The sequence below is a fragment of the Pituophis catenifer genome, unplaced genomic scaffold (genome assembly GCF_029215685.1).
Source record: "Pituophis catenifer annectens isolate HBS135680 unplaced genomic scaffold, rPitCat1.0.hap2 SCAF_2, whole genome shotgun sequence".
Taxonomy (NCBI): domain Eukaryota; kingdom Metazoa; phylum Chordata; class Lepidosauria; order Squamata; family Colubridae; genus Pituophis; species Pituophis catenifer.
Window position 1 is genome coordinate 146,714,811 of NW_027256882.1, and position 25,914 is coordinate 146,740,724.

The 25,914-nt window shown below is 41.4% G+C and overlaps 1 protein-coding gene across 1 annotated transcript in view; it reads left to right on the forward strand.

Annotated features, from left to right (window-relative positions):
* The first annotated feature begins 7,633 nt into the window (after nt 1–7,633).
* CACNG4 (calcium voltage-gated channel auxiliary subunit gamma 4) overlaps nt 7,634–25,914 on the forward strand; it is a 102,333-nt gene continuing 84,052 nt past the window's right edge. Inside the window, exon 1 of the mRNA XM_070934746.1 lies at nt 7,634–7,862. Coding sequence (XP_070790847.1) covers nt 7,634–7,862 — 229 coding nt within the window. The remainder of the gene's footprint in view (nt 7,863–25,914) is intronic.

Sequence of the window (25,914 nt, forward strand, 5' to 3'; positions counted from 1 at the left end):
AATGCCCCATTTCTGTTTTTGCTCTTTTGTATGTATGTATCTTTGTGTGTGTGTGTGTGTGTGTGTGTGTGTGTGTGTGTGTGTGTGTGTGCAAGTGCACATACACATCCATTTATATATATACAATTCATACAACAATCCAAGGCAGTACCCTTCAAGGTTTAACATTCTCCTAATGTGGACAAGATAATGTGGGAGGCCATAGCTAGGGCACCACAACCAAGAAGACCTGCTTGCTTCTACATTCCCATTCCTTTAGCAAGCTTTCTTGGAATGTAACAGAGTGTGTGTGTGTGTGTGTGTGTGTGTGTGTGTGTGTGTGTGTATGTGTGTGTTAAAAAAAACTGGAGAGAAGGGCAGGCCTTTTAGGACTTATATATTTCAATTTTTGCTCACTTAGTGATGGCATGAAAAGTAGGTAATTGGACTTCTAGGAGAGGCATGACAAATTGAAGATGTCTCAAAGTCAGTGAGTAGACTGATTCTTCAAAATCTCTCTGGGCAATAAGAGGATAGGAGATCACTCACATGTGCTCCAGATGGTGATTCTTCATGAAAACACACCGGTGGTCTTCAGCAGAGATGAAGGGATTAGCCATGTTGCTCACAACCACAATGGAATTAAGAGTAAAGATAGTGTCAACTTGCAAAGCTTTCAAGTTGCCATGAGCAGGAGGGAGGGAGAACTGAAGTGAATTCCATACATTTTTTCTGACCGCAATCAGAAGGAGGATGTTAGGTTTCACAGCCAGCCAAAGTGGGTAATTGGAGAATGTGATTTATGACATGGCCAGGGAGGAGGGGAGAGACAGGGTCATAGGGGAACGTAAATCTGCATGGGATCAGTCCTGACTGCATCCCAGTATTGCCGGAATGTTGCTCCAAATAAATGATTATATTTCCTTTGAAATTTGGATCATGGCTCATGAATTAATTAAGGCATCTTTCGGGAACTTGACAGATAGTTCATAGATCTCACTTTCTAACCATTTATGGAAATTACCTATTAACCATATTTGGAAGCAAAATGAAGGAATATGAAATTGGTTTATTTGATCAAGATTTAAATAAGATACTTTTTCTGCAAACTTCTGGCAACTCTTTTTTTTTTTTATCATTTATATAAAGGTTAAAAAGAGTAGGGCCCAGCAGGCAGCCCTGCCTCACTCCTCTAGTTGTCTGTATGCTGTTTGTTGAGGCCCCATTTGCTGCATATCTGACTCTAATTGCCGTATTAGTATAGAGAATCCTGATCAACAAAATAAGTCTGGAGTCGATCCCCAAACTTCTGGCAACTCTTGATGAACTTTTTGTTGACACCAGGTTTGAAAAGTTGGTTTTGTGGATTTGTTTATAGATTAGGGATGGGATATGAGATAAAGAGATATCTGTGTATAACCTTAAAAGGTGAAAAGTTACTAAATTCGTCTGGATTGGAGCTGAAAGGCGAAAGGGATGCAGTATGCTCCTTCCCACATGCTGGGGTAGACCAGGTATCTCGATAGAAAAACACTTAATCTTTCCCCTGGTTCAAGCTGATGAAGGGAGGAGAACTTGTGACTCAGAGGTTAATACAACTGCCTAACATGCAGGCAGCCCAAATTCGAATCCAAGTAAGGATATGGCTAGCTGATGAGAGCTAAATAGCTTGAAATAGATCTATACTAATCTCCCTTTATTTCTTTATCAGCGGAATATAAATTTGATATGATAAATTTGACTTGATATTCTATATTATAGTCTTTGTTTACTCACTCCTTTTTCTTATACTTTTTATTCTTTTTTTTCTCTTTTAAGTTCAGTTTGCATTAATTTCTGCTATTTAATCAAAGTCCTTAACACAAATGATAGATGATAGAGATAGCTAGATAGATATTAAATCAAATATCTGGTAACTCTTTTTTGGGGGAAGAAGACACACAATTTTATTCTTGATCCATCTTTTAAGAATGAGAAGAAAATCTAGTTATATAGCTGGATAGGACAGAAATGCATTCATTATGCTCTTGAGAAGAGATAAAAGGGTTTCATTGTGTGCTTATTTATTTATCAGATGTGGAAGCCACCAATTTCATTTGACTCACAGTAATTTACAGAAATTAAAATATCTCCTGTATAAATAATAATATAAAAAAGAAAAACAGAAACAAAAAAATAGCTAATAAATGTAAAATGTCTACAATAAACAATCAATACATGACCCAAATCTTAGTAAATTGGAACTAAACTCCTTTCAAAATTGGTGCTAATTTATACTTTTCTATGAATCAGAAGATTTTTTTAATGTGTTAATTATAAGTACATATTAACTGCTTTATCTGATTTTATTTAAATCGGGTCAAATTTTGTTTTGGTCTTCTCTTTGTGTCGTTCTCTGTCTCGATCCTATATCACTTTTTAAAATGTGCCTCCCAGGACCCATTTTAACGGTTCTCAGCCCGTTAAAAATTGCACAACAAATAGCAAAAGCATTCTTGCCAGTGACCTTCTAAAATGTCTTCTAAATGATTAACAGATCCATGTTGTTTCTTCTGATTTGCTTTTCTTCGATTCTAGCCGGTATGCATGCTTACTCTGCTCCTGCTCTCTGAAATGATCAAGACCCAAATTGACAAATAAACCTCTACTGACGTGGAAGAAACAAGATTAGCTCACTTGACAACTCTAAATATGCAAAGCAAATACAGAGTGTTTGTCACCAAGCTTCTCTTCTATAAATAGGGAATTACTCTCTATTTCTCAAACATATGAACTGTGAAGGCCTTCTGGATGCTGGACATCATTGTCTCCACTGAAACTCTGTTAGGACCAGCCAGCCTTCCTCTTTCATCACTGTTCTCTTGATAACCAATCAGCTGGCAATGTTTCTACGTGCAGGGTTTAGTTTTTCCAATCCTAAAAACAATTTTCTGGGGGTGGGGTGGGGTGGGGTGGGGGGAAATCCCACTGAAAATAGTGGAAAGTATTTCTAACTTTACATGCATGGAACTCAGCTATTACTCCCTTTATCCAGTATCAGGCCAAATCTCAGCTATATTATGTGATACAATATTCAATTTATATTCTCTTACTTAGATGTTTTTAGATTTTTTTTTTGTTGTTGTTATATCCCTAGTCACTTTTCTCAGGTAGGATGCAGAAAAGTATGTAGGATCCTTAAAAGCTCTCCCATGACGTCCACTTTCTGACCACATAACTAATGTAAGTGGGCTCATTTTTTTAAAAAAATGTATTTTTAATTAGTTTTCAATAAAAAGCTTAGTGTATTGTGTAATCCCAGTTGGTTTGGTTAATTTATTTTATGAACCCAGTAAATGAACAACTTCAGTAACTAAATTAAATATACTGTATGAACACATACAGTATATGGCATACTTTTAGAATGGGTTTTTCAAATATCCTTTAAATTCTCACTTTAACGCAATGTTACTTGGCTAATCATAATCATAATAATTAATAATTGCACCAATTGTACAAAACTTTATTTTCTACAGGATTACAGGCAGTCCCCGACCTACATCCATAACTGATCCCGGAATTATGGCTGTAAATTGTGCTGGTGTTAAGCAAACCACCATATAACCAATTTTGCAACCTTTTTTGTGGCAATGGTTTGCCATAATCATTAAGCAAATCCATTGTCTGCAATGAGTGTTTTTTGCTAGAAAGAAATACTGGTTTCCGGCAAAAAAAACATTGCAAATTGCGATGTGGCCATGTGACTGGGGGGCCAATGCAAACAGCTATAAATGCAGAGTTCCCAAAATGTGATCACATGACTGGGAGGGGTAACTGTTGGAATTTCAGATCCAGGTCATAGGAGCTCTGGAGAGGTCCTTTACAACTTCAAATGGTCACAAAGCAACCAATCGTAAGTCAAGGACTACCTGTATGGATATATTGAAAAACAGAGGAAGCTGTTAGAAATGTGAAACAAGAAATGCTACTCCACTTCTAAATAAGTCCTCCCCACTCACTCACCTGTGCTTGATAAATTATCAATGTCTTTTAAAAGTGCTATGCTTGATGTGGCTGTGGAGAATAAATGTTTGTGTGTGCACCTCTGATAGGGGGAGTGAGAGCCCATTTTTCCCAAGTATGTGAATCTTGTCTTCATGGCTGCTGCTGTTTTTGACACAACAAAGGTTGGATGATGCTAGGTTACATTAGAAGAAATCACTGGTAGGAAAAGCAGAGAGAGAAAATGTGCGTGTACAGATTCTGAATTTATATACAGTTTGGGGGATGTATGGATGAAAGTTCATGAATTGGCCTCAGCCACAGATTCAGCGAAAATAACCTTGCCCCCAAAACAGAAGGGGAAAGAAGTGTAATAAAATAACAAAGATTAAATTAAATGGAAGGTCATTTGAATTTCTGAAATGGCAAGAAACTTTGTGTTCAATCAGGAAATTTCTCCATCTGTTGTGTGGAAATTCTTTCCTACTTTACCTCCCTGTGACATATTTTATAAATGACTTTATTAGGCTGATTTCCTCTTCCCCGTCACCTTTCTTTCTACTCTTATCACTTCTGTAGTGAAACAACAATATGTTTCTAGATTATGCTTTCTTACTTTTTCGTTTCTTTTTCTAGAATTGTAAAAGGTAGAAGTATTTTCCCTTTGATCAAATTTTCATACCCTGCTCCAATTGTTCATTTGTACTTATTTCTGCAGATTCCTTAGTCTACTGCTTGTTAAAGCATGACGTGTTTGCTGAAACGGGGAATAGGGGTAGGGGTAGGAAGGACTTCCCCAGTTTATCTCACCAAGTCTGGACTTCTCAAAAAAGTGGCTTATCTAATCTAAGAACTTGGTTCATCAGAAGAAAGGAAACAGATATGCTTTTTGTGGTAAAGACCTGCCTTCTGCAACCTGGCATGTGCCGGCTGTATTAAGATTACAGCTAGGTTCCTGATGCCCCTGCCAACACATTGCCAGCACTTGTAAGCATGAGACTAAGGAAGACTTCTTTGTTTCCAATAATGTACTAGGTAACACATTCATACATGAAGCGGAGCCGCTGAGTTCATTCTCCAGAGACCTTCCTTCCACCGCCTCTAAATATTCCAATGAGTAGGAAAAATAAGGAAATAGTCCACTAAGACATTCTACTATCTAAAGATGCTCCCCAATTTTAGTTAGCCTAGTTTTCTTCTTAAATTTCCTATGGAAGTGTTCTTGTTTTCTATGAAAATTTCTCCTTCTGGAACAGGATTTCTTTGTTCAAACGTATATTAATAGTGAAACTGATGTCATTGAATTTAAAACAAAATTAGCACCAACTAAATTAGTCCATACTTTGTCAAATGCCAGCTTCTGAGTTCAGAATGTCAGATTCACAGTCTACATGCTGCCTGTGACCCTCCAAGTCATTCTGTGCCCACACCCTGAATCAAAATAGAGTCACAACTTAGGAGAGTAGTATCCATGAGTGATAAGGGGTGGGAAGTGGTAAGGGGGGACAGAATGAGAAAAACAGTGTTACAGCATTGTGCTGTAAGCCACACTCCTTTTGTATGTGTATTACAACATCCACAAGTACATATGGAACAGGAGGAGCTTATGAAAGCAGTATTTCCTACAGATGCCCATAGCTTAAGATGGAGTCCAACATATCACCAAGCCTGGGATGTACCAGGAACATATCCTAACTCTTACAACTTGTGCTGGGATAACAGTCTATCCTCTTAATTGAAAGTGTATTCTCTTCCTAGTCAAGTTTGCTAGGGTTTATTGAGAGATGCCTGTCAGGCACAAGCAACCAGATTCACAAGCTAACTACTTTATTGTATTCTGCCTATAATACAGGAATCTCCCCAGACTGCTTGCCTTCCCTTGGGAACAGATAGATAAGGTTCCATGGAGCTTGGTCAGTCATGGAGTTCTTGTGGCTCTGCAATGATTCAAGGCTAACTCCCCACCTGATTCCTCCTTCTTGCCCTTCTTTTGACCTTGACTAATAGCTGCAGAGCACAGAGGCTCTGAGCAATACCATCCTTGTCCTACTGTTCCCCATCTCGCTGAATGGGGAGAAAGGAAACCACTGGGAAGGAAAAGGCCCCTTGTGGGAAGGAACTTTGCCATGGTGATTCCCACTTGTCTACCCTCCACTTTTAAATCTCTCTCCTTCCCAGCAGTTCTCTCCCTACACTTCAGCTGGAATGGATTATAGTGGCTTTCCCATTAATTATAAGTGAGAAATACCAAATAGAAATTGCTTTTTTTCATGGGACAGATTTTAATTTTGTTTTAGTTTACTTTGCATTCAAAGTCATCTGAAATTGAACTGGATTTGGCAAATTTGCCGCACTATACTAACTAACATGAAAACAAAATTTGACTTTTTCTTTCCTTAACTACCAATTCCATTTTTAATTGATTGGTAGAATTGGAATCAATTTTCTGACCATACTTGTTTTTTGTCAGGTGATAAAGCCAGCCAATTTTTAGAAGTTCAAGTCGTCATTCAGTAACAACAAAACGAAATCCTGATAAGTTGGTTAATGGAAAAGGTTGCCAGGTAAGTGGCCAAAATGAAGTGATAGGAAAATAGCTCAGTTTCATTGTAAAGTTAATTTATGACCAAGTGCATAGTGTGATAATCTTTTTTGATTTAGAGACTTTTGAACAACGTAGGGAAAAGCTTCAGTAGTGCTGCCCAGATTCATCTGTGATGGTGAGATGGGCAGCATATAAATTAAAATAGATAAATGATAAATGATAGCTAGATAGCTAAAGAGAGAGAAATCCTCTGCTACTACAGATTCTACAATTGAATCCCTGGTCTGAGTAAATCTACTCCCTCTTTTGGGCACTTTAATCTAGCCTGAAAGAAACAGTGGCCGGGAAAGCATGGCTAGCCCCAAACAGAGACAGGTTTTATTCCCAAGCTCCTCCAAAGTAGATTCCAGAGGAAACTGCCTCGAAATCTAGGCTACTATGGACTTCTAATTTCCTCAAAAGCCGCGCCATCCATCCCCGCCCCTTTCAAGCAGAGCCTTCGGCCGTTTCTCATAGCGCCGTGAGACAATCTCTTCCACCTGCGCGCGGTTCGCCGACGGAGGCTGTATGGAGGGGCTGTCGGGAGCGCGCGGCCAAGCTCCGACCCTCGCCCCCTAATTTCCTTCCATTGCCCTCTCTTTCTCTCTCTCTCTTCTCTCTCTCTCAGGGAGGGGCGGAGCCCCAGCAGCCCGAGGGGCTTTTAGGCGGCCCGCCTCCTCTGCCTCTGCCGAATTTAGGCGGCGGGAAGAGGCAACTCGCGGCGTGTGCCGCCGGGCGCGTGGCGCGCTGGAGTGGCGAGGGAGCGCCCCGAGGGGAAGGAGCCCCAGGGCTCGAAAGGGGCGCCAGCTGGCAACGTCGCGGCTCCTCTGACTCCTGAAAGGGCGTCGACCTTTCCGGGGGCCACTTTTTTTTTTCCCCCTGCTGGGCTTTGGCGCGAATCTTTTCTCTCCCGCCCATGTCTCGTCTCCTTTGCCACGTCCTGGGTGAATGGAAGGAGGGAGGCGAGGGGGAGAAAGAGAAGCGGGAAGGAGGGGAAGCCACCGCTCGGGCGCGGCGGGGGGGAGGCAGTGCTCGACTGCGTCTGTCTCTTGCTGCCCCCTGAGCCCGTCGGGTGGAGCATGAAGCACCATGGTGTGGTGCGACCGTGGGATCCAGATGCTGCTGACCACGGTGGGTGCCTTCGCCGCCTTCAGCCTCATGACCATCGCTATCGGCACCGATTATTGGCTCTACTCGAGCGCCAACCTCTGCAACGGGACCAATGTCACCGCCACGGACGAGACGGCGCAAAGCCAGCCGAAAAAAGTGAAGGGCGACCTCACCCACTCCGGCCTCTGGAGGTTCTGCTGTATTGAAGGTAGTAGCCCCGGCAGGAAGGGCGAGCGCGAGCGCCTCAGAGACACGCGGGGCGAGGCGAGAGGCGAGGCGAGGCGGGAACGTGGTCGAGGGCTGGCTCCGTCTGCGCGCGGATCTGCGGGAGCGATCGCAGGGGAAACAAAGAAAGAAGGAAAAAGATTCAGGAAAAGTGCCCAACTTCCTCGCTCGGAATGGCTAGTGAGGAACAATGCGAGGCTTTCATGTGGAGACCGGAGGTTGGCCAAGGGATGGGGAGTTTTCAGTTCTCCCTTTTTCCTGGCAAAGCTTGCTTTCTCTCGAAATCTTTTTCTCTCTCTCTCATTCTCTCTTTCTCACTTACACACACACAAACATACACACACCCTTTCCTCCAGATACAGCTGGCCGCAGCCGAGTTGGTACTTCTGCTTTGATACTGTCTGGGAGGGAGGACGTTGTTGCCTTGGCAACCGATGTCTCTGATTGCTATGGGAACCGGACAGAGGGAGTGATGCTTAACCCAAGGTGTCTGCTTTGCCTCAACCCTGTCTTGTTGAGTCTTAACCCTTTTTCCTGGACACTTTAGCTTAGCCAAAGATTGAAAGAAATGCAAAAGAAGGAATTTTAAAAAAAACAAGTGGGTGAGAAATTGGTGATGGAGGAGACAAAGAAAGAGGCTTTGCTACTGTCTGCAGAATACTAAAGATCGCTTGTGAATGTATATATGTCTGTGTATGAGCTAGTAAAATGTTCTCCAACCTGGTGCCACATGAGCTATAGAACAATGCTTACAGAATCCCCAACTAGCAATCCAACTGGGAATTCTGGGAGCTGTGGTACCAAGCAAAGGGGTAAGGGGTTACATCGGGGAAGGTTCAGCTAGAGAGTTTATTTCAAGGATGACAAATGTTAGACTTGGAAGATTGTTCAAAAGAATGTGCAAGTATTTAATTTTTCAGTGACATTTGCACATGACAAATTATTAGTGGAGTTCATCATGATCAAATCATTTCAATAATATAGATCTGATTATGGATTATGGAGTAGGTATAGCACTTTATCAATTGGGGGGAGGGTCAACCTTCCACTTACTGCTGATCTTTCCCCTAAGCAGATCATGCTCTTTCAAGGTAGTCTAATGAACAGGATGGGGCTGCCCCTTCCTTTTGGAGCACAACAGCACCAAGCATTTCAAACTCCAGCTTGAGACTCATTGTTGTACCCTCCCGTGGACCCAGTTCAAGCAAGGAAAAAGAGGAAACGGTCCTTACCTCTGCAGCCCCACTCTTTCACCCTAGTCTTTGGGTGGCTTTTTTTTTTTTTAACTCTGTGTCTCTGGATGGGAATACTAGGGGAAAGTTGACTTAATGAACTCATTTCTCACTCTAGTCTTCCCAAAGGATGAACTCAGGAAAGTGAGTGAGATGGCTGCTCTGGGACAATAGTGAATCAATAGAAGCTGCAGCTGGTCTTTCTGTTCCCCTGGGTAGCCCAAATATAAGCTCTTCTGATTTTTTTTTAATGTTTGCGGGACCTCTGATAGATTTGTAAAAATGGGATTTCAGGAGGACAATGGAACTATTTGGAAAAATCCCTTGTCCCGCTTCCATTCTTTTCCCAATTTCTTCCTTTCCCTACTATACCACCTTTTAATTTTCTGTCTGACAGTGTTGGGAACTAGTCTCTCTGTTTCATCATTTAGAGAAGCAGTAGTCAATTTGGTGTCTTCTGGATCATTTTCCATTACCTTCTGTAAGTTCTAACCAACATAGTAAGCAGAAAACAATGAGTTATTCAGAATTCATATTCTCCCTGAATGGGGATAGTGTCCCTTTAGATTTTACTGAATTATATGATTCCCAGCAGTGCCACACCACGTGGTGTAGAGTGAAGGATGTTGGAAACTATAATTGTGTAAATTCTGTGATGCTGAAGTTGGGAAGGATGAGTAGTGAGGATCATGAAAGAACTTGGCTTCCATTCTTTGGGTGACAGAGGCTGAGTGAGAATTTGAAATCTGACAGGTTGACCATCCTGTTTACGTACTGGTTGCCCTGCTGCCTTACAGGATCCCTTTCTGAACCTCATTGCTAGGCTGGTGTTCAGGCATTCATGGCCTCTATAACAGCAGTGAGCTTATCCCAGGTGAGGTCTCACCTGTCACAAACAAAAGGACACATGTTTGTTGTTTTCTTTGTTTCAAGCAGTTGGTGTGTGATCTGAAGATGGAAGAAGTTACTTTCATCCTTTGCCAAGATCACATCACTTCCTGACCCATATTTGATTTCCTGCCTTCAAAGACCACTTTAGGGGTGATGGGCTGATTAAGATGGTTCATACTAGGTACCTTATAGATTCCAGTGAATGGTGAGAGATTCTGTCAGGCACTTCAGCTGAGTGCTTGGTTGAGAGCTGGAGTTGAAGATGGCCAGCATACTTGATGTAATTGCCCCTCAAGTAGTCTCTGTCACCAATCTGGAATGTCTCTTGGTTTACAAAGAGCTCTGGAGACAAAGCAATAGACGAGATGACTGGTAGAAAAAGCCAAAATTGAACTTGATCAAACAATTTGAGTCTGCATCAAGCACCAGTACTACTGCGAACTTATTGCATTAGCAGGTTGTTTGTCCAGCAGCTTTATTTAAGCTATCCTGCTCTGTCTGGGAAATAGCAGATAGAAAGATCTGCTGCTACCCTGTGACATGTTTGCTTAAGAAAAATCGCTCATATTCAAGAGGCTTGACCCTTCCGAGGCAGTGTCTGAAGTGGTGACTGAAGTAGCATCTTGTAATGTCACGTACGATTTATTTGGTCAGTAGACTCTGATGAAGTGGATAGAGTACTTTTCATAAAAACTCTTTATCATGGGCTCCTTTGGGTAACTAGTAGCAGGGCGAGGTGAGGAGGTGCTGATGTTAAGAAAATGTTCAGTATCTCCTTGATAAAGTGAGTTGTGCTGGATGCTTTCAAAAGGGTGGTGCTATATATCTCCTGAAGAAGGCTTCCCTGGATCAAGATACCTTGGACAACTACTGTGCTGACTTCAAACTTTGTAAGAAAGGTGGTGGGACTTCAATTATAGAGTTCCCCAGAGCCCAATCAGTCAAGGTTTACGCTTGGCCATGGACAGAAATTGGTGTACTCGCTTTGGGTGACCTTTGTTAGTACTTTTGACAGTGTTTTTTTTTTCTTTAACATTTATCATGGTATCATTCTGGATAGCCTGCTTTTATTGTAGAAGTTCTGCAATGGTTCTACTCTTTCCTAAGTGGTTGCAGGGCTTGGGAGAGTGTGGGGTGCACACTGCAGGGTGGGGACAGAGAAGAGAGGTTGGCCTAGGGAACACTCCCATGTGGAATGCTGCATGCTTTGGCCCCTTCATCCCTATTCTTTAACATATAGAGGACACAGATGGGAGAAGTTATGTGTCATTTGGAGGTGTTGATATCTAACTGTATCACTGCATTGAACAATTTGGAGATGCTGTGGTAATGTATGGTGGTAATGGTGTCTGAAGGTTGTAAAAGGCTGAAAGTTGAATCCTACTAAGACAAAGTTGCTGTCTGTCCAGAAACTATCTGGCTATTAGACCTGGTTATAAATGATTGGGGTGTTACTGTCTCAATGAAGTGAGTAACTCTTTTTATATTCATGAGTCCTGCTGGATTATACAGTTAAATTCAAGGTCAAGGTAGCCTTCACTCATGTTTGGCTGGTGCCCTATCTGAAGTGGGAGACCCTGATGACAGTAATTTATGTTCTCATCGTTATTATACTGAACTCCTACAGCATTTTTTTATATGGGCTGCCTTTTCCAAATATTAAGTTACACTACAGTTGATACACCCCAAAGGTGCTTTTTCCAAAAGGCAGCTGGACTTCCTTGTTTTGTTTTGTTTTCTTTGAAAATGTTCCGCTTCTCATCCAAGAAGCTTCTTCAATTCTCTTGGATTGGATCTTCTTGGATGAGAAGCAAAATGTTTAAAAAAAAAAAAGTAAGAAAGTCCAGTTACTTTTTGGAGAAAGCACTTTTGGGACAACCATGACTTGGATGATTGAGAATCTCCATAGACATACAGTTGGTACAACATGCAGCAGCCTGTTTACTCTTCAGAGCACTGGTTTAACATGCAAAGTCTTACATAGGTATCTTCAAGTATGCCTCCTCCACATGGAAGTGTCCCAAATGGGGATGTTAATAGAGTCCCTCCCATTTGTGATATGAAAGTGTTTATTTACGGTAGCCTCCACCTTGTAGAACACCCTTCCTGGAGAGATCCTGTAGGTACCCACCTTGGCATCATTCCAGAAGGTTATCAAAACATAAGTTTTCTGTAAGGTCTTCAAGATGTAAGAATTGCTGATCTGTATAATGATCTGTATGCCTATAGTTACTGTTTTATCAATGATTGGTCATGTAATCTTTGTAATTTTATGGGTCTTTGGTTTTATTTGCTTGTAAATCACAGTTGGGCTGAGTTGGGCTGATTGTATGGTGTATAAATTTAAAATGAGTGAAAATTAAAAAGTGAAGATTTCTTTTCTTTGGTAATAGGTAAGCAAATGGAAGGAAGTATCAGTAAAGTCATTTGCCTTAAAATTCTGGATTCCACAAAACGACAATGATAGTGAAGACGTGGGGAAAAAACACTTTCTCTTTAATCATTTGCTTCATGTGACTTTCTGTGTAGCTTGACAGACCTAATCCTAATACCTCCTAAAGCAAGAGTGGACAATCAGAGAGCACCCTGCAGCCTACCAGTCCTCATTTGCATTCAACTTCCAAAATATCCTGAGGTTGTGCTACTGAAATTTAGTTGCCAGATTACAAAGGCTTTTGACTGAAAAACTCAAAAATGAGGCTGAAAGTAGGAACACAAAGCCACTGCAAGATGGAAATATCCAATCTCCTCAAAAGGGCGGGCGAGATGATAGATGGATAGATAGACAATACACAGAGATAGATAGATAGATAGATAGATAGATAGATAGATAGATAGATAGATAGATAGATACATACATACATACATACATACATACATGGAGATGAATAAAAAGGTAGGGATGAATAGATAGCTAGGGATGTATGTATGGATGGATAGATAGATAGATAGATAGATAGATAGATAGATAGATGATAGATAGAGTAGATAGACAGATTTTGACCCTCTCGGTAGACGTGACCATATCATAGTTAAGCCTACTGGCCAGCTAATTAACTTACATGCTCCATTCAATAGTCTTGCCCATTTCTGTTTGAAGTGAGCACAGAGCAGGAATAGGGTTCAGCTTAAGGATCACTGCATCTAATCAATCTTCCTGAAAACTGCCAAGGTGGCACAAGCTTTGATTTAAGACTTATCTAAAATCTCAACTTCAAGGCTGTCCTAATTGGCTCCCACCAAGCTAAGGTAGAATGGATTCTAGACGCTTACAAAAAAATGCAGGGGTTGCTGAGCAATTTTGGCAAAATAAACCATGGAAAGAGGGAACAAATGCCACAGGTCAGAGTGCTGAGCCTCTGGCACAAAAACTCATTGCAGTGCTCTTATGTATTGCCAACTTCCAGCAACCTTTGTTGCAGCATGATTGGTCAATAGTCTGGCCATAAGAATGAGATACAGGTGGAAACTGGATGGGAAAAAAATCTATTCATGTTTTATTTCATTTTGATGCTAGAGGTATGAGTGTGCTTCTTTCCAAAACAATATTTGTGGCATAGCAGCTTCTGTTTCCCCTATTCTGTCATCACAACATAGCCCACAAACCTTGGCAAAGCAGATGTTTGGGTTTATTCTAAATGACAGATAGTACAGAAGTGACACAAAGAAAACCCAGGAATAATTCCGAAACATTCATTTATTTTAGGAGCCAGTTCCAACAATTAATGACTTGGTGGGCATCAGCAGCAAACTAAGATTATATCAAAATGATCATACACGTGTGGTGCTGTTGCAATGCAAACACTGCCTTTACATACTTGTGTGCCATTTTTTTGAAACAAGGATGGAAGTTTTGGGTTTTGAGTCCTGGCATCATGCCATGTATTCTTTCACTTTTGGATACCCCTGTTGTGTTTGCTGTAAAGATGTCCAAATTTAAGCATGTTTACACCAGGAGGCATTCATGTCACTGTAGGCATTCATGTCACATGTCTGCTGCGCCTTGGTGGCGCAGCAGACTAAAGCACTGTTAAGTAACACCAGCTGCCTGCAATTACTGCAAGTTCAAATCTCACCAGGCTCAAGGTTGACTCAGCCTTCCATCCTTTCGAGGTAGGTAAAATGAGGACCCGGTTTGTGGGGGCAATAAGCTGACTTTGTATAAAAAAAAGAACAGAGGGCCTAAAAGCCCTACTAAGCAGGTATATACAAAAGTATGAAGGCTATTGCTTAAACGCATTGTAAGCTGCCCTGAGTCTCCGGAAATGGGTGGCATATAAATCGAACCAATAAATAAATAAATAAATAACTTTAGTTTACAAAACATAATTCTAGACCTGAATGCCTGTTTCATTAAACATAATACTGTATATACATTTTGGTTTAAGAAGAAATGAACTTTCTACAGATCTTAATTAGCCAGTTTCTCAAAGTTTTCTTGGCTAACTCTTTTCACAAGATCTTAGAGTGAAATCAAAGATGTAGCCCAAGGGAATTTAACAGCAGGCTACCCAGGCAGCATCCTCCTTCCACAATATGCCTTTTTAAAAGGCTATAACAGCAGAGAGAGCTAATTAGGAGTGATTCAGTAACTGAAGTATCTATGTAGTATATCTTAGACAGTCAAATATGTAATATCATTTGGCAATTAAGGCCTTGAAAACAAAACAGGTGGTTCTTTTTGGCTTAGCATATTTCACTTTTTACATGCCTCAGGAACTCCCTTTTCTACCATCAACCTTTGCTCCAAAGCAAAAATCAAGCTCTGAAGAAAGACTTTCTTCAAGATACCTTCTGCATGAGAACTACTCCGTAAATATGTTATTTCACTTTGGTCCATAAGTAGAAGTCAGTAGAAATAGGAATCATCTGATGGCGAGGAATGCCGATGCTTGGATGTCGTATTAAAAGTCACGTTCAAATTAATAAGGGTTTGCCCTTGGTTTGTTGAATTCAGAAGTGAGAAGGAGAAAATGGAGTAGAATCTTATTTCAGTACTTCCATTTAAAGGTTGAAAGAACTAGAGAGAAACAGAGACTGTTTTGGTATTGAAGACTTGGTATTTCTATTATGGGTGGTAAGAGACTTAAGTGGGATGGATGGATGGATGGATGGATGGATGGATGGATAAATGAATAAGTTAATTTTAGAAAGACATATGTGTTCAATACATTCTTAATAGCACTTGACTCAAATCATGGAAGAGTTTGTGCAATCAAACTTCTAAGTGTTTCTTTCTTTGGCTTACTGAATTTACTTTCAATAGCAAACCCCTGCTGTATTCAGTAAACTTTTCCAGAATTACTTTTCACCTTTCAGATGCTGAAAATTCAAATGGTTTTAGTAAATTGGCAGAGTGTTACAAGAAGTTAATGGGTACAGAGTTTCAGCAAGTGTCATTTGGTAGGAGTAACATATTCTAATCCAGCTAAAGTCTATTCTGCGGATGATTTAGATAAACTTCATATATTCCCAGATAGCAAGTCTAATGATTCAGATGAGAAATATATATAAAGACACCCAAAAATTTACTCTCATAATTTAATCATGGTTAGATGATGTTACTTACAGAAAGTTATATTTCAACCTATCAAATTACAGTTTCACAATCTTAGACTTCTATTACTCCTAAATTACAATATCCTCCTAAATTATAATTCCTCCCCCCCAAAAAAAAATTAATGAAAGCAAACAGTATGATCATGCATTTTTAAAGATATTAAACTATTATGAGCAATTTTCACTGAATAAATAACCTTTCAGCCAAAGACATCTATGAAATAGAAATCATAGTATTGTTTAAGTGGCATGTGTACTGTGGTATCCCCACAAAGAAAATAATGTTTTGAAATAACTGAATAAATTAAGTGGCAGAAATGGTAATGGAAGGTCACTACATTTCTTTATTTTTTGTTTGTTTGTTTGGAATAGATGACATTTTAAAGTGTGAATTTGATACTTTTCTCCTACAATCATTGTCTTTTTTATATGATGTTGTTATTTTCAGAGCCTTGTCTCAATTATTTTTACCCTGGTGTAAGTCTCAAATATCTTGCTGAAGTTTGCTGCTAATTATGTACGGTTTGGACTTGCCATTGTATTGGTTTGCAACTATTAGTCCAATTTCTGTATTTAGCTAAACATTTATCAGATTATATGTCAATACTGACCTGAGTAACAGTCGGATGTGCAAGTTCTTTCCAATCGCCTGACATTTCTGTTGAAATTCTAAGTAATCAGATATGGCTTGACTAAGATGTATTTACAAAATTTTAAATTAACAAGTGCATGTATTCTAAAATCATGCTGTAAAATTTTTACAGTATTTAGAAGTTAAATTCAGTATCAAATATGCAGATATTTCTCTTTATGAATTACATTTGTATTCACATTCCTTAAGAAACATTAAGGAACATTTGCAACTGGATAAGTAAGTTTACAGCAGAGCTGAAATACTAACTTCATGCTATATGTAATGACCTACTGATGGCAATGAAAATATCTACAGTTCTTGGTAGTAACAAAAAGCAAGGTCTAGGAAGGTAGACCGTCCAGTTTTAACAGTGTGTTTTAAAAGCTGACATGGTATCAAATAAAGTTAATGACTATTGTATTTCACCAATAGAAAGTGCTCCTATTAAATGAGGGTACATTGGTACTAATTACCATTATTAGTAAATGGGTCATTGTACCATATGCAAAGCAATTAGGTGTGTGTGTGTGAGAGAGAGAGCAATTCTATCTTCATAATAACCTGTAAACTAGGTTATGTTGATTAGCCAAGATCAGACTTAAATTGTCCCTATCTGATAAAATCGCACCACAATATTAGATTGGCTTTTTCTGCTATATAGCACAGATATAAAATGAGATGATGGGTGGTTTGGAAGGAACAAAGAATACAGAACTACTTATGTGTTCTCAAAGGTGCTTTTTCAAGAAGCAACTTTCTGGTTTTGTCTTTGAAGACGTTTTGCTTCTCATCCAAGAAGCTTCTTCAGCTCTTATGTGCTCCTTATATATTATATGATGTAACTGCCTACAGGTATATAATATATAGAGTATACAACAAGTATACAGAGTCTCAAGGGTCAGGCTGTACTGTCTTACTGAATAATTCTAGCTTTGTCTGCAGAGATGTTTCTTTTCCCAGTGAATGTATAGGGAAGAGAGTCTTTATCAGGAACCATTCATAGGGCTATTGAGCATTAACTTTGGCTAATATGGTCCAAATAAGAATTTGCATTGGGAAAAAAAAAAAAGGTAATGCATAGTTTGGTCCTGATAGCTTGATGATTGATTATGTACCATAACGTCAACTATTTGCCATCACATAGACAGTCTATTCCTAACCTGGTTTCTCAGATCTTTCAACAGTGCACCATCATTGTAACAGCATTCATCCATTTTGCTGCTGGCTCTTCTCCTTCCACTTTTCTCAGAATTAGAACTTCTCCAGAGATGCAGATCTTCATGTAGTTTGTTCAAAGTAAGATAATTTGAGCCTGGTCACTTGTGCCTCAAGTGAGTACTTTGGATAGATTTGTTTGATAATCCCTTTGTTTGTTTTCTTGTCTATTATATTCTCAAGAGTTTTCTCCAATTTCAAAGTTCAAAAGGGTTTTCATATCTGTCTTTTTCAAAATCCAACTATCACTTCCAATCAGTGTCATAGTTTGGCACCATTCATGACATTAATCAGTGTCATGGCTCGTACTAGTCTGATCTTTGTAAGCTTGGATAGATACATCATGGCATCTGCACATCTTTTCGAAGATGTTCATGGCTGTTTTACCAAGTGCTAATCTGGGGCATATTTTTTGACTCTTGTTTCTTTTTTGTTAATGGTTGGTCCTAAAAGGCTCTACTAGCATTTTGATATCTTCATTATCAATTCTAGTTATTTTTACATGATGTCATTAGTTTGACAACATTCTTTATGTTGATATTCTTTATATTTAATTTTACTCCCATTTTTTGGTACTGTAGACCTTGCAGATCCTTTGTATTTTTTGGCTCTTAGAGTGGTGGCATTAATATAGCACAGGTCTTTCTCCAGTTTTAGAACCACACTCATCTTCTTCCAAACTAGCTTCCCTTAATATATATTCAACATATAGATTGAAAAGGTGGGATAAAAATATAATAATAACAAAAAAGGAGAGAGAGGATTTACCCTTGTCCTACTCTTTTGCCAACCTGGAGTCATTCTGTTTTGCCAGGTGGTCTTCTGTGGCTTTGTTACCTGTATATAGTTTTGAAATACTAAGGGATCTCCATTTTCTAAGTACATTCCACAGCCAAACATAGTTAACACAATCAAAAGCCTTTTTTATAATCAACAAAGCACATACAGTATGGACTTATTTAAGGATAATATTAAATAACATTAGGGCTATTGTACAATAGTTTGCGCATTCTGTCACATCTCTTTCTCTCTTTGGTATTAGAATTCAGATTGACCTCTTCCAATATGTTGGTCACTGTGTCATCTTCAGATTTGCTAGCATAGTTTGATTACAGCCTTTACTGATTCTTCTTCTGTTGCTTACCATGTGTCAGTGGATATTCCCTCACTTTCTATAGTCTTCTGACTTAGTAATGATCAGAGTGCTGATGTAACTTCATCTTGTAGGAGTATTAGAGATTCATGTAAGTAGGAAATATCTTCTAAAGTATCATATATGTTGACATCTCTACTATACTTTATTTTAGTATACTGCTTCCATCTTTCTTTGATATCCTTTGAATCTGTTACTACCCTATTGGCATCCTTTTTCCAGTTCAATTGAAAATCCAAAACAAAATTTTCCTTGTTTTCGTATGTCTGTTTCAATCTTCAGTGTCTGTACACATGTTGCTGTAATACTGCCTCTTGACTCTGAAACTCTTTGTCATGTTCATTCCTGAGATTTTTATCCTTGGCTTTGACTTCTCTTATCTTCTTGGCAGTTTTCACAGATGGTTCTAACATCTACTTTGTCTTCTTCTCTTTTTTCATCATGTGAAAAAGTAAATACACTCCATTTACATTTTTGACTTTTTCAACATATTTCCATATACAGATATTTAATCTTCATTTCAATTACAGATAACCCTCAACTTCTAACCAGTCATTAAGCAACCATTCAAAGTTATAATGGCACTGAAAAAGGTGGTGTCCTGTCCCAGTCCACCCACCCACCCACACACAGAGAGCACAAGTGGAGTAAGCATGTTCATTTCACACAACAACCGCATAATCATTCCCCCCGTCCCAATTCCACATGAGCAATTTTTAAAAGTCCATTTCAAATGACCGGTATGTAACAAAGGCAATGGAGGCAAATCTGGCTGCAGTCTTTTCTGTGTCTAAGGCACTGGAATGTCACCACAGGTTGCAAACCCCATGACGCTCAGAGTTCAAGGCTTGGCCAAGGCAAACACAGTTTCCATGGGTTCAAGGCACAATGAAAGCCACATGACTCCAGCAGGTTCAAGTCATGATGAAGCCAGCTTGGTTTTAATGGGTTCAAGTTACAACAAAGGCAACTTGACTTCAATGGGATCAAGACAGAACAATAGCAATATAAAAGGTCCGATAAAGGTTCCTGATAAAGGAAGCTTGGTGTCTATGGGATCAAGACACAATGATGGCAACACAGTCTGAATGAATCCAAGGCAGTGAATCAAGAGAGTTCATGGATGGATGGATTATGAATGGTTGTCTCCGACAAACCCCAGGCTCCAAATGCCAAAATAAATAGGTGCTGACAAGTACACCTTATTAGGAGGGGCAAGGCTGCTTTCTTATGAGTAGCCTCATAATATCCTGTCCTGCTCCACACATGCACACAGCCCAAGAGTTGAATTATTTACTACCAACTCCAAATAGTATTCCCCAGCGTTCATTCCTACATAGGAATTAGTGCAAAACCCAGTGAATCCAATTCCCCCATCTGGAAACACAGAGCAAGTCCATAAAGTCCCCTGACCAGATTCAGAATCTAAATAAAAGTCCACGGTCTGAGCACAAATTACCAAAACAAAATCCAAGTTCAAGGTTCAAGAAGCAAGTCCGAAGTCTGAAAGCAGAGTCAAGGTGTACATCCATGGTAAGAATCAGGATGGCTGAATGAACTCAAAGCAAGAAACTGACAAATTGTTCCTAGTGATGCTTTGCTTCATGTGCTGGGTTAAAGAGCTGCTGACTGGTGCAGCTCATCAGAAGGAGCAAGGCTACCCTCTCATGAGTAGCCTCGCTTGTCAGGGCGTTGATTAATCCCATTCTGCTTTTGGGATAATCGCACCTGATTACGAGGGGTGGATCGAGACCTTTCCTTGCAAGTATACTTTAAAAAAACAAAACCCGAAGATATTTTCTAAGAAAACTCATTTATTTGTTATAAAGAAAATAAAACACCTAACTGATCTAATTGGTTACATTTTGAAAATAAAGTTCGTGTCAACTGCTTCTCAACAGCCGGACTTCTTGGCAAGAGAACAAAGGAAAGTGGTGAAAGAATGTGGGGTGGACATGTGCAGTTTAGCTTACTGATAACAATTCTTGGCAAGCTACGGAAAGTCTGATAGTCCAGAAATGAGAGCTCAGCTGGTAAATAAAAGAACACAGTGACATTGCTGACCTCCACTTGTCTGCCTCTTCTCAGACCTGCACATTCACGGATGGCCAGTTGCCGCTGTGCACCTTCTCCCCCCCTCCTCTTCCTGCGGGGACTCTGTTCTCTTCAGCTGTAGCTGTGTCTATCCTTTTCTTCCCTCAGCCATTTGTTTGTCTAATTGCCCTTCCGGTGACCTCTCCACTGAGCCTGACCTCTCCACTCCTGGCTCAGAGTCCTGGATAACTTCTCGCCCCTCCTCCACACACCTCCCCCTTCCTGAAATCCCCAGAGCCGTCTCTTTCTCCAAGATGGCATCCAGGGAAAACAGCACAGCCAACCTCCATTGTGTCTCCCACCTCTCAGCTCTGCACAACTTTGGATCAGGCTGGAATGGCAATTCCTCTGCTGGCCAGCTGCAGTTGTGCCTTTCCTGCCTGTGAAGCCGACTGTCCAGCTGCTCCCCTAGGTTTCCCCAACGTTCCTGGCATGGCCTCACCTAGACCATCTGAATCTGCCACAGAACCTTCCACTTCCTTCTGGTACTTCCTACTGTCTCTGTCAGATGTCCCTGGAGCCGGATCTTCCCCATTATCCGAACTAGTGCCCGAGGGAGTCATCACAGATGGCTTACAGTCTTCGCACTTACAGCTGCAACGGTCATGTGGTTAAAATTTGATGCTTGTCAGTTGACATGTATTTGTGATGATTGCAGCACTCTGGGGTCATGTGATCACCATTGTGTTCTTCCCAGCCAGTTTCCACCAATCAATATCAATAGTGAAAGCCAGATTTGTTTAATGACTGTACCAGGGTGGATTTGATTTAAATCAAACTGATTTAAATCACAATTTAAATCACGATTTAAATCACTAGTCAGTAAGGCTTGATTTAAATCATAGTTTTCTATATAAAGACTAATTCTTGCTGGCATAACTTTAATATACAAGTAGATGAAGATTTTTAGAATAACAACTTTTCATATTAGTTTTTTTATCCCCAGTTTAATAGGTTAATCATTCATATTTGGACAACTTTTCTGTTGTACTTAGGAAGGAGAAAAATAATCATTACCTTAATAATTCCTGTTCCCCAGGTGGCACAGACCCTCAAGCCCTGGGCCTTCGGCTGATGCTATGCAATGCCAGGTCCGTGGTAAATAAAGCCCCCCTCATTTGTGATCTTGTTCAGGAGGGGGGAGCGGACCTGATTTCGGAGACCTGGTTGGGCCAGGAGGGGGGAGTCCCTCTCGTAGAGATGTGCCCACCCAGTTTCTGGGCATTTCATCAGCCAAGGTCACAGGGAAGGGGCGGGGGGGGTGGCAGTTATCATTAAAGAGGGTCTTGGTCCGAGGGAGGCCACTGTTCCTCAGACGGCCGGATGTGAGTCCCTCCTTGTGAAGTGGGGTCATGGGGTGCAGATGGGCCTGCTGGTTACGTACCTGGCTCCCTGCCACATGGCAGCGGCCTTGCCTGAACTACTCAACGTTATAGCCGCGGTGGTGATTGATACCTCTAGGCTTATGGTCATGGGGGACTTCAACCTGCCATCCGTCGGTGACGCATCTGAGGTGGCTCAGGAGTTCATGGCTTCCATGACGGCCATGGACCTGACCCAATTAGTTCATGGACCTGGTTTTTGTCTCTGGTCAGTGGCTGAGTGGTCTCGAGATAGGGGATATAGCGATCGAGCCCTTGTCATGGTCAGATCACTCCCTCCTTCGCTTTGACCTTCAAACCGCCACACCCCGCCACAGGGAGGCGGAACCGATGAGGTGGTTCCGCCCCAGGCGCCTGATGGACCCGGATAGGTTCCAGACGGAGCTTGGGCCATTTCCTGAGGCTCTGGCACACGGCTCGACTGAAGACCTAGTGGCTGCCTGGGATAGGGCGGCCGCCAGAGCTTTGGACCGGGTCGTGCCTTTGCAGCCTCTAACCCGGCGTCGATCTCACCTGGCTCCCTGGTTCACTGAGGAGCTGAGGGAGATGAAACGCCGGAAAAGACGCCTGGAGAGCAGTTGGAGGGCCAGCCGTTCTGAATCTGACCGAACACAGGTAAGGTCTCATATTAAGACCTACCTGGTGGCAATAAAAGCGGCAAAGTGTAACTATTTTTCCACTCTTATTGCGTCATCAGATAATCACCCGGCCGCCCTGTTTAGGGTGACCCGCTCCCTGCTCCACCAGGAAGCGCGGGAGGACCCCTTGGAGGGTAGAGCCGAGGACTTTGTACAATATCTGTATGACAAAATCGCTCAGATTCGGGAAAATTTGGACTCTGACTGGGTAGATTCGGGAGGGAGGATGGAGGCAAGTCTTGAGAATATTACCTGGGAAGAGTTTGATTCTGTGACTCCGGAAAACGTGGACAAGATACTGGGCGGACTGAGCGCGGCCACATGTTTATTGGACCCGTGTCCCTCCTGGCTGGTGCTGGCCTCTCGGGAGGTTACACGAGGCTGGCTCCAGGGGATTATAAATGCTTCCTTGAGAGAGGGTGCCTTCCCCGCCGCCTTGAAAGAGGCGGTGGTGAAGCCTCTCCTCAAGAAGCCTTCCCTGGACCCAGCAGTGTTGGCTAATTACCGTCCAGTCTCCAACCTTCGCTTCGTTGCGAAGGTTGTTGAGAGTGTGGTAGCGCGACAGCTTCCTCAGTACTTGGATGAATCGGCTTATCTAGATCCGTTCCAGTCAGGCTTCAAGGCTGGATACAGCATGGAAACGGCATTGGTCGCATTGGTAGATGATCTCTGGAGGGCCCGGGACAGGGGTTGCTCCTCTGTCCTGGTCCTATTAGACCTCTCAGCAGCTTTTGATACCATCGACCATGGTATCATGCTGCACCGGTTAGAAGAGTTAGGGGTGGGGGGCACTGTGTTGTGGTGGTTCTCCTCCTTTCTCTCTGATCGGTCGCAGTCTGTGTTGACGGGGGCAGAGGTCGACCCCGAGGCCCCTTGTATGTGGGGTGCCACAGGGGTCGGTTCTCTCACCCCTTCTGTTCAACATTTATGTGAAGCCGCTGGGTGAGATCATCTGTGGTTTTGGGGTGAAGTATCATCAGTATGCTGATGATACTCAGCTATACATCTCCACCCCGGACCACCCCAATGATGCCCTTAAAGTGATGTCCCGGTGCCTGGAGGCTGTACGGATCTGGATGGGGAGGAACAGACTCAGGCTCAACCCATCCAAGACCGAGTGGCTGTGGTTTCCGACGTCCCGATATAGTCAGTTGGTGCCATCACTGACTATTGGGGATGAGTCATTGCCCCCCATGGAGAGGGTTCGCAACTTAGGCGTCCTCTTGGACTCACAGCTGTCTTTAGAAGAACACTTGACGCCTGATTCGCCAGTTGTGTCCCTTTCTGGATCGGGACTCGTTAAATACGGTCACTCATGCCCTCGTCACTTCATGCCTGGACTACTGTAATGCTCTCTACATGGGGCTCCCCTTGAGGAGCACCCGGAGGCTCTAGCTGGTCCAGAATGCGGCCACGCGGGTAGTTATGGGAGCAGCATGGCGCTCCCATGTGGCTCCCGTCCTGCGCGAGCTGCACTGGCTCCCTGTGGTCTTCTGGGTGCACTTCAAGGTCTTAGTTACCACCTTTAGAGCGCTCCATGGCTTAGGACCGGGGTACTTACGAGACTGCCTTCTGCCACCAATAGCCTCTCACCACCCAGTACGCTCCCATAGAGAGGGGCTTCTCAGGGTGCCGTCAGCCAAACAGTGTCGACTGGCGGCCCCCAGGGGGAGAGCCTTTTCTGTGAGGGCACCCACCATCTGGAACGAGCTCCCCCCAGAGATACAGAAGATTCAGGATCTGCGCACTTTCCGCCGTGCCCTCAAAGCATTCCTGTTTCAGCAGGCCGGCCTGGCCTAACTTTCCCTTTATATTGCTTTTGATTTTATTTTAAACTGGGATGTCTTGAATTATCTAGGACCAGAGTGTTTAGTATATTTTAATTGTTTTTTTTTAACGTTTGTATTACATGTATTTTTATCGTTCGCTGTTCACCGCCCTGAGTCCCTCAGGAATAGGGCGGTATATAAATTAAATAAATAAATAAATAAATAAATAAATAAATAAATAAATAAATAATAACAATTTAAATAGATTTATTCAACTGAAACAATAACATTACAGCATATGTTATTTGCTTAAACAAACATCCATGTTGGTTAACTAATTTGGCTAAACAAAATATATATATATTAAGAAACTTAGACTGTCAGCCCAGCCTACGCATGAAAAACTTTAATACTGTCCTCTGTAGCTCACTCGTCATCTTCATCTTCTTCTTTGTTCATAATCTGGAAAAGAAAAACAAGCTTTCCTGTTTTATCGGGTCCCAAACGATTTCTCAATTTAGAATGAATGAGTCCAAAGGAAGCCTGCAGAAGAAGTTACTGCTGTTAAAAGTGAAATCATTACTTGAACAATCTCTAAATCCAAGTGCTTAAGTGACTTCCACCAGTTCACTGGTGTGACTTTCTTTAAAATATCTTCAGCAAACATATATTTCTTGAATGGTTCCCCCTTAGCTTTGAAGTTTATTATAGTTGGCATTACAGATGGATAATTGCTGGATACCCATGTCATAGCTAACTCCTCTTCCTCAGCACTTAAGTTTTGACCCTGATACTGGATATTGACAATATTTGCCAAAAAATGAGCTGGAGACAGTACTTGTCCCATTCGTTTTTTTAATGCTTGTAATTTAATTCTGTCCATCTGTAGTTCTGTTTTTAAGAGTTCACTCAGTTCCTTCCAAATTTCAACAGCATCAGCAATAAAACAGCTATTTTTCTGTATTTTGTTTAAAGCTTCAGAGATGGGTTTCAGGATGCTCACCATATGTTCAACATTTCTCTTAAGCCTAATGTTGAGGATTTTGGCCGTGACAGTGCCATCTATTTTATCTTGATTTTCTTCACAAACTATCATCAGAATAGGCCAGTTCTTGGTATACTGCTCAAAACAGTCCACCACAGAGTTCCATCTAACATTAGTCTTTAGTTCTGGAACACTTAAATCTTTGGCTAAGAGGTGTAGCAAGTGAACACTGCAACCATATGTTATTAGCTTTGTATTCCCTTCCTGCTCTTCTAAATTTCTTCTCATCTTGGATACATTTGCAGCATTGTCTGTGACCAAACTGCGTACTAGACATTTGAATTTTTGTTCACATGTTACTATAGCTTTTACTGCCACTTCTTGTAAGTATTCTGCTGTGTGTGCATTTCCTGACGTATCAATTGTTTGTGCAAGGAAGACTTTCCCTTCTTCTGTTGTTATACAAGCACATACAATAGGATC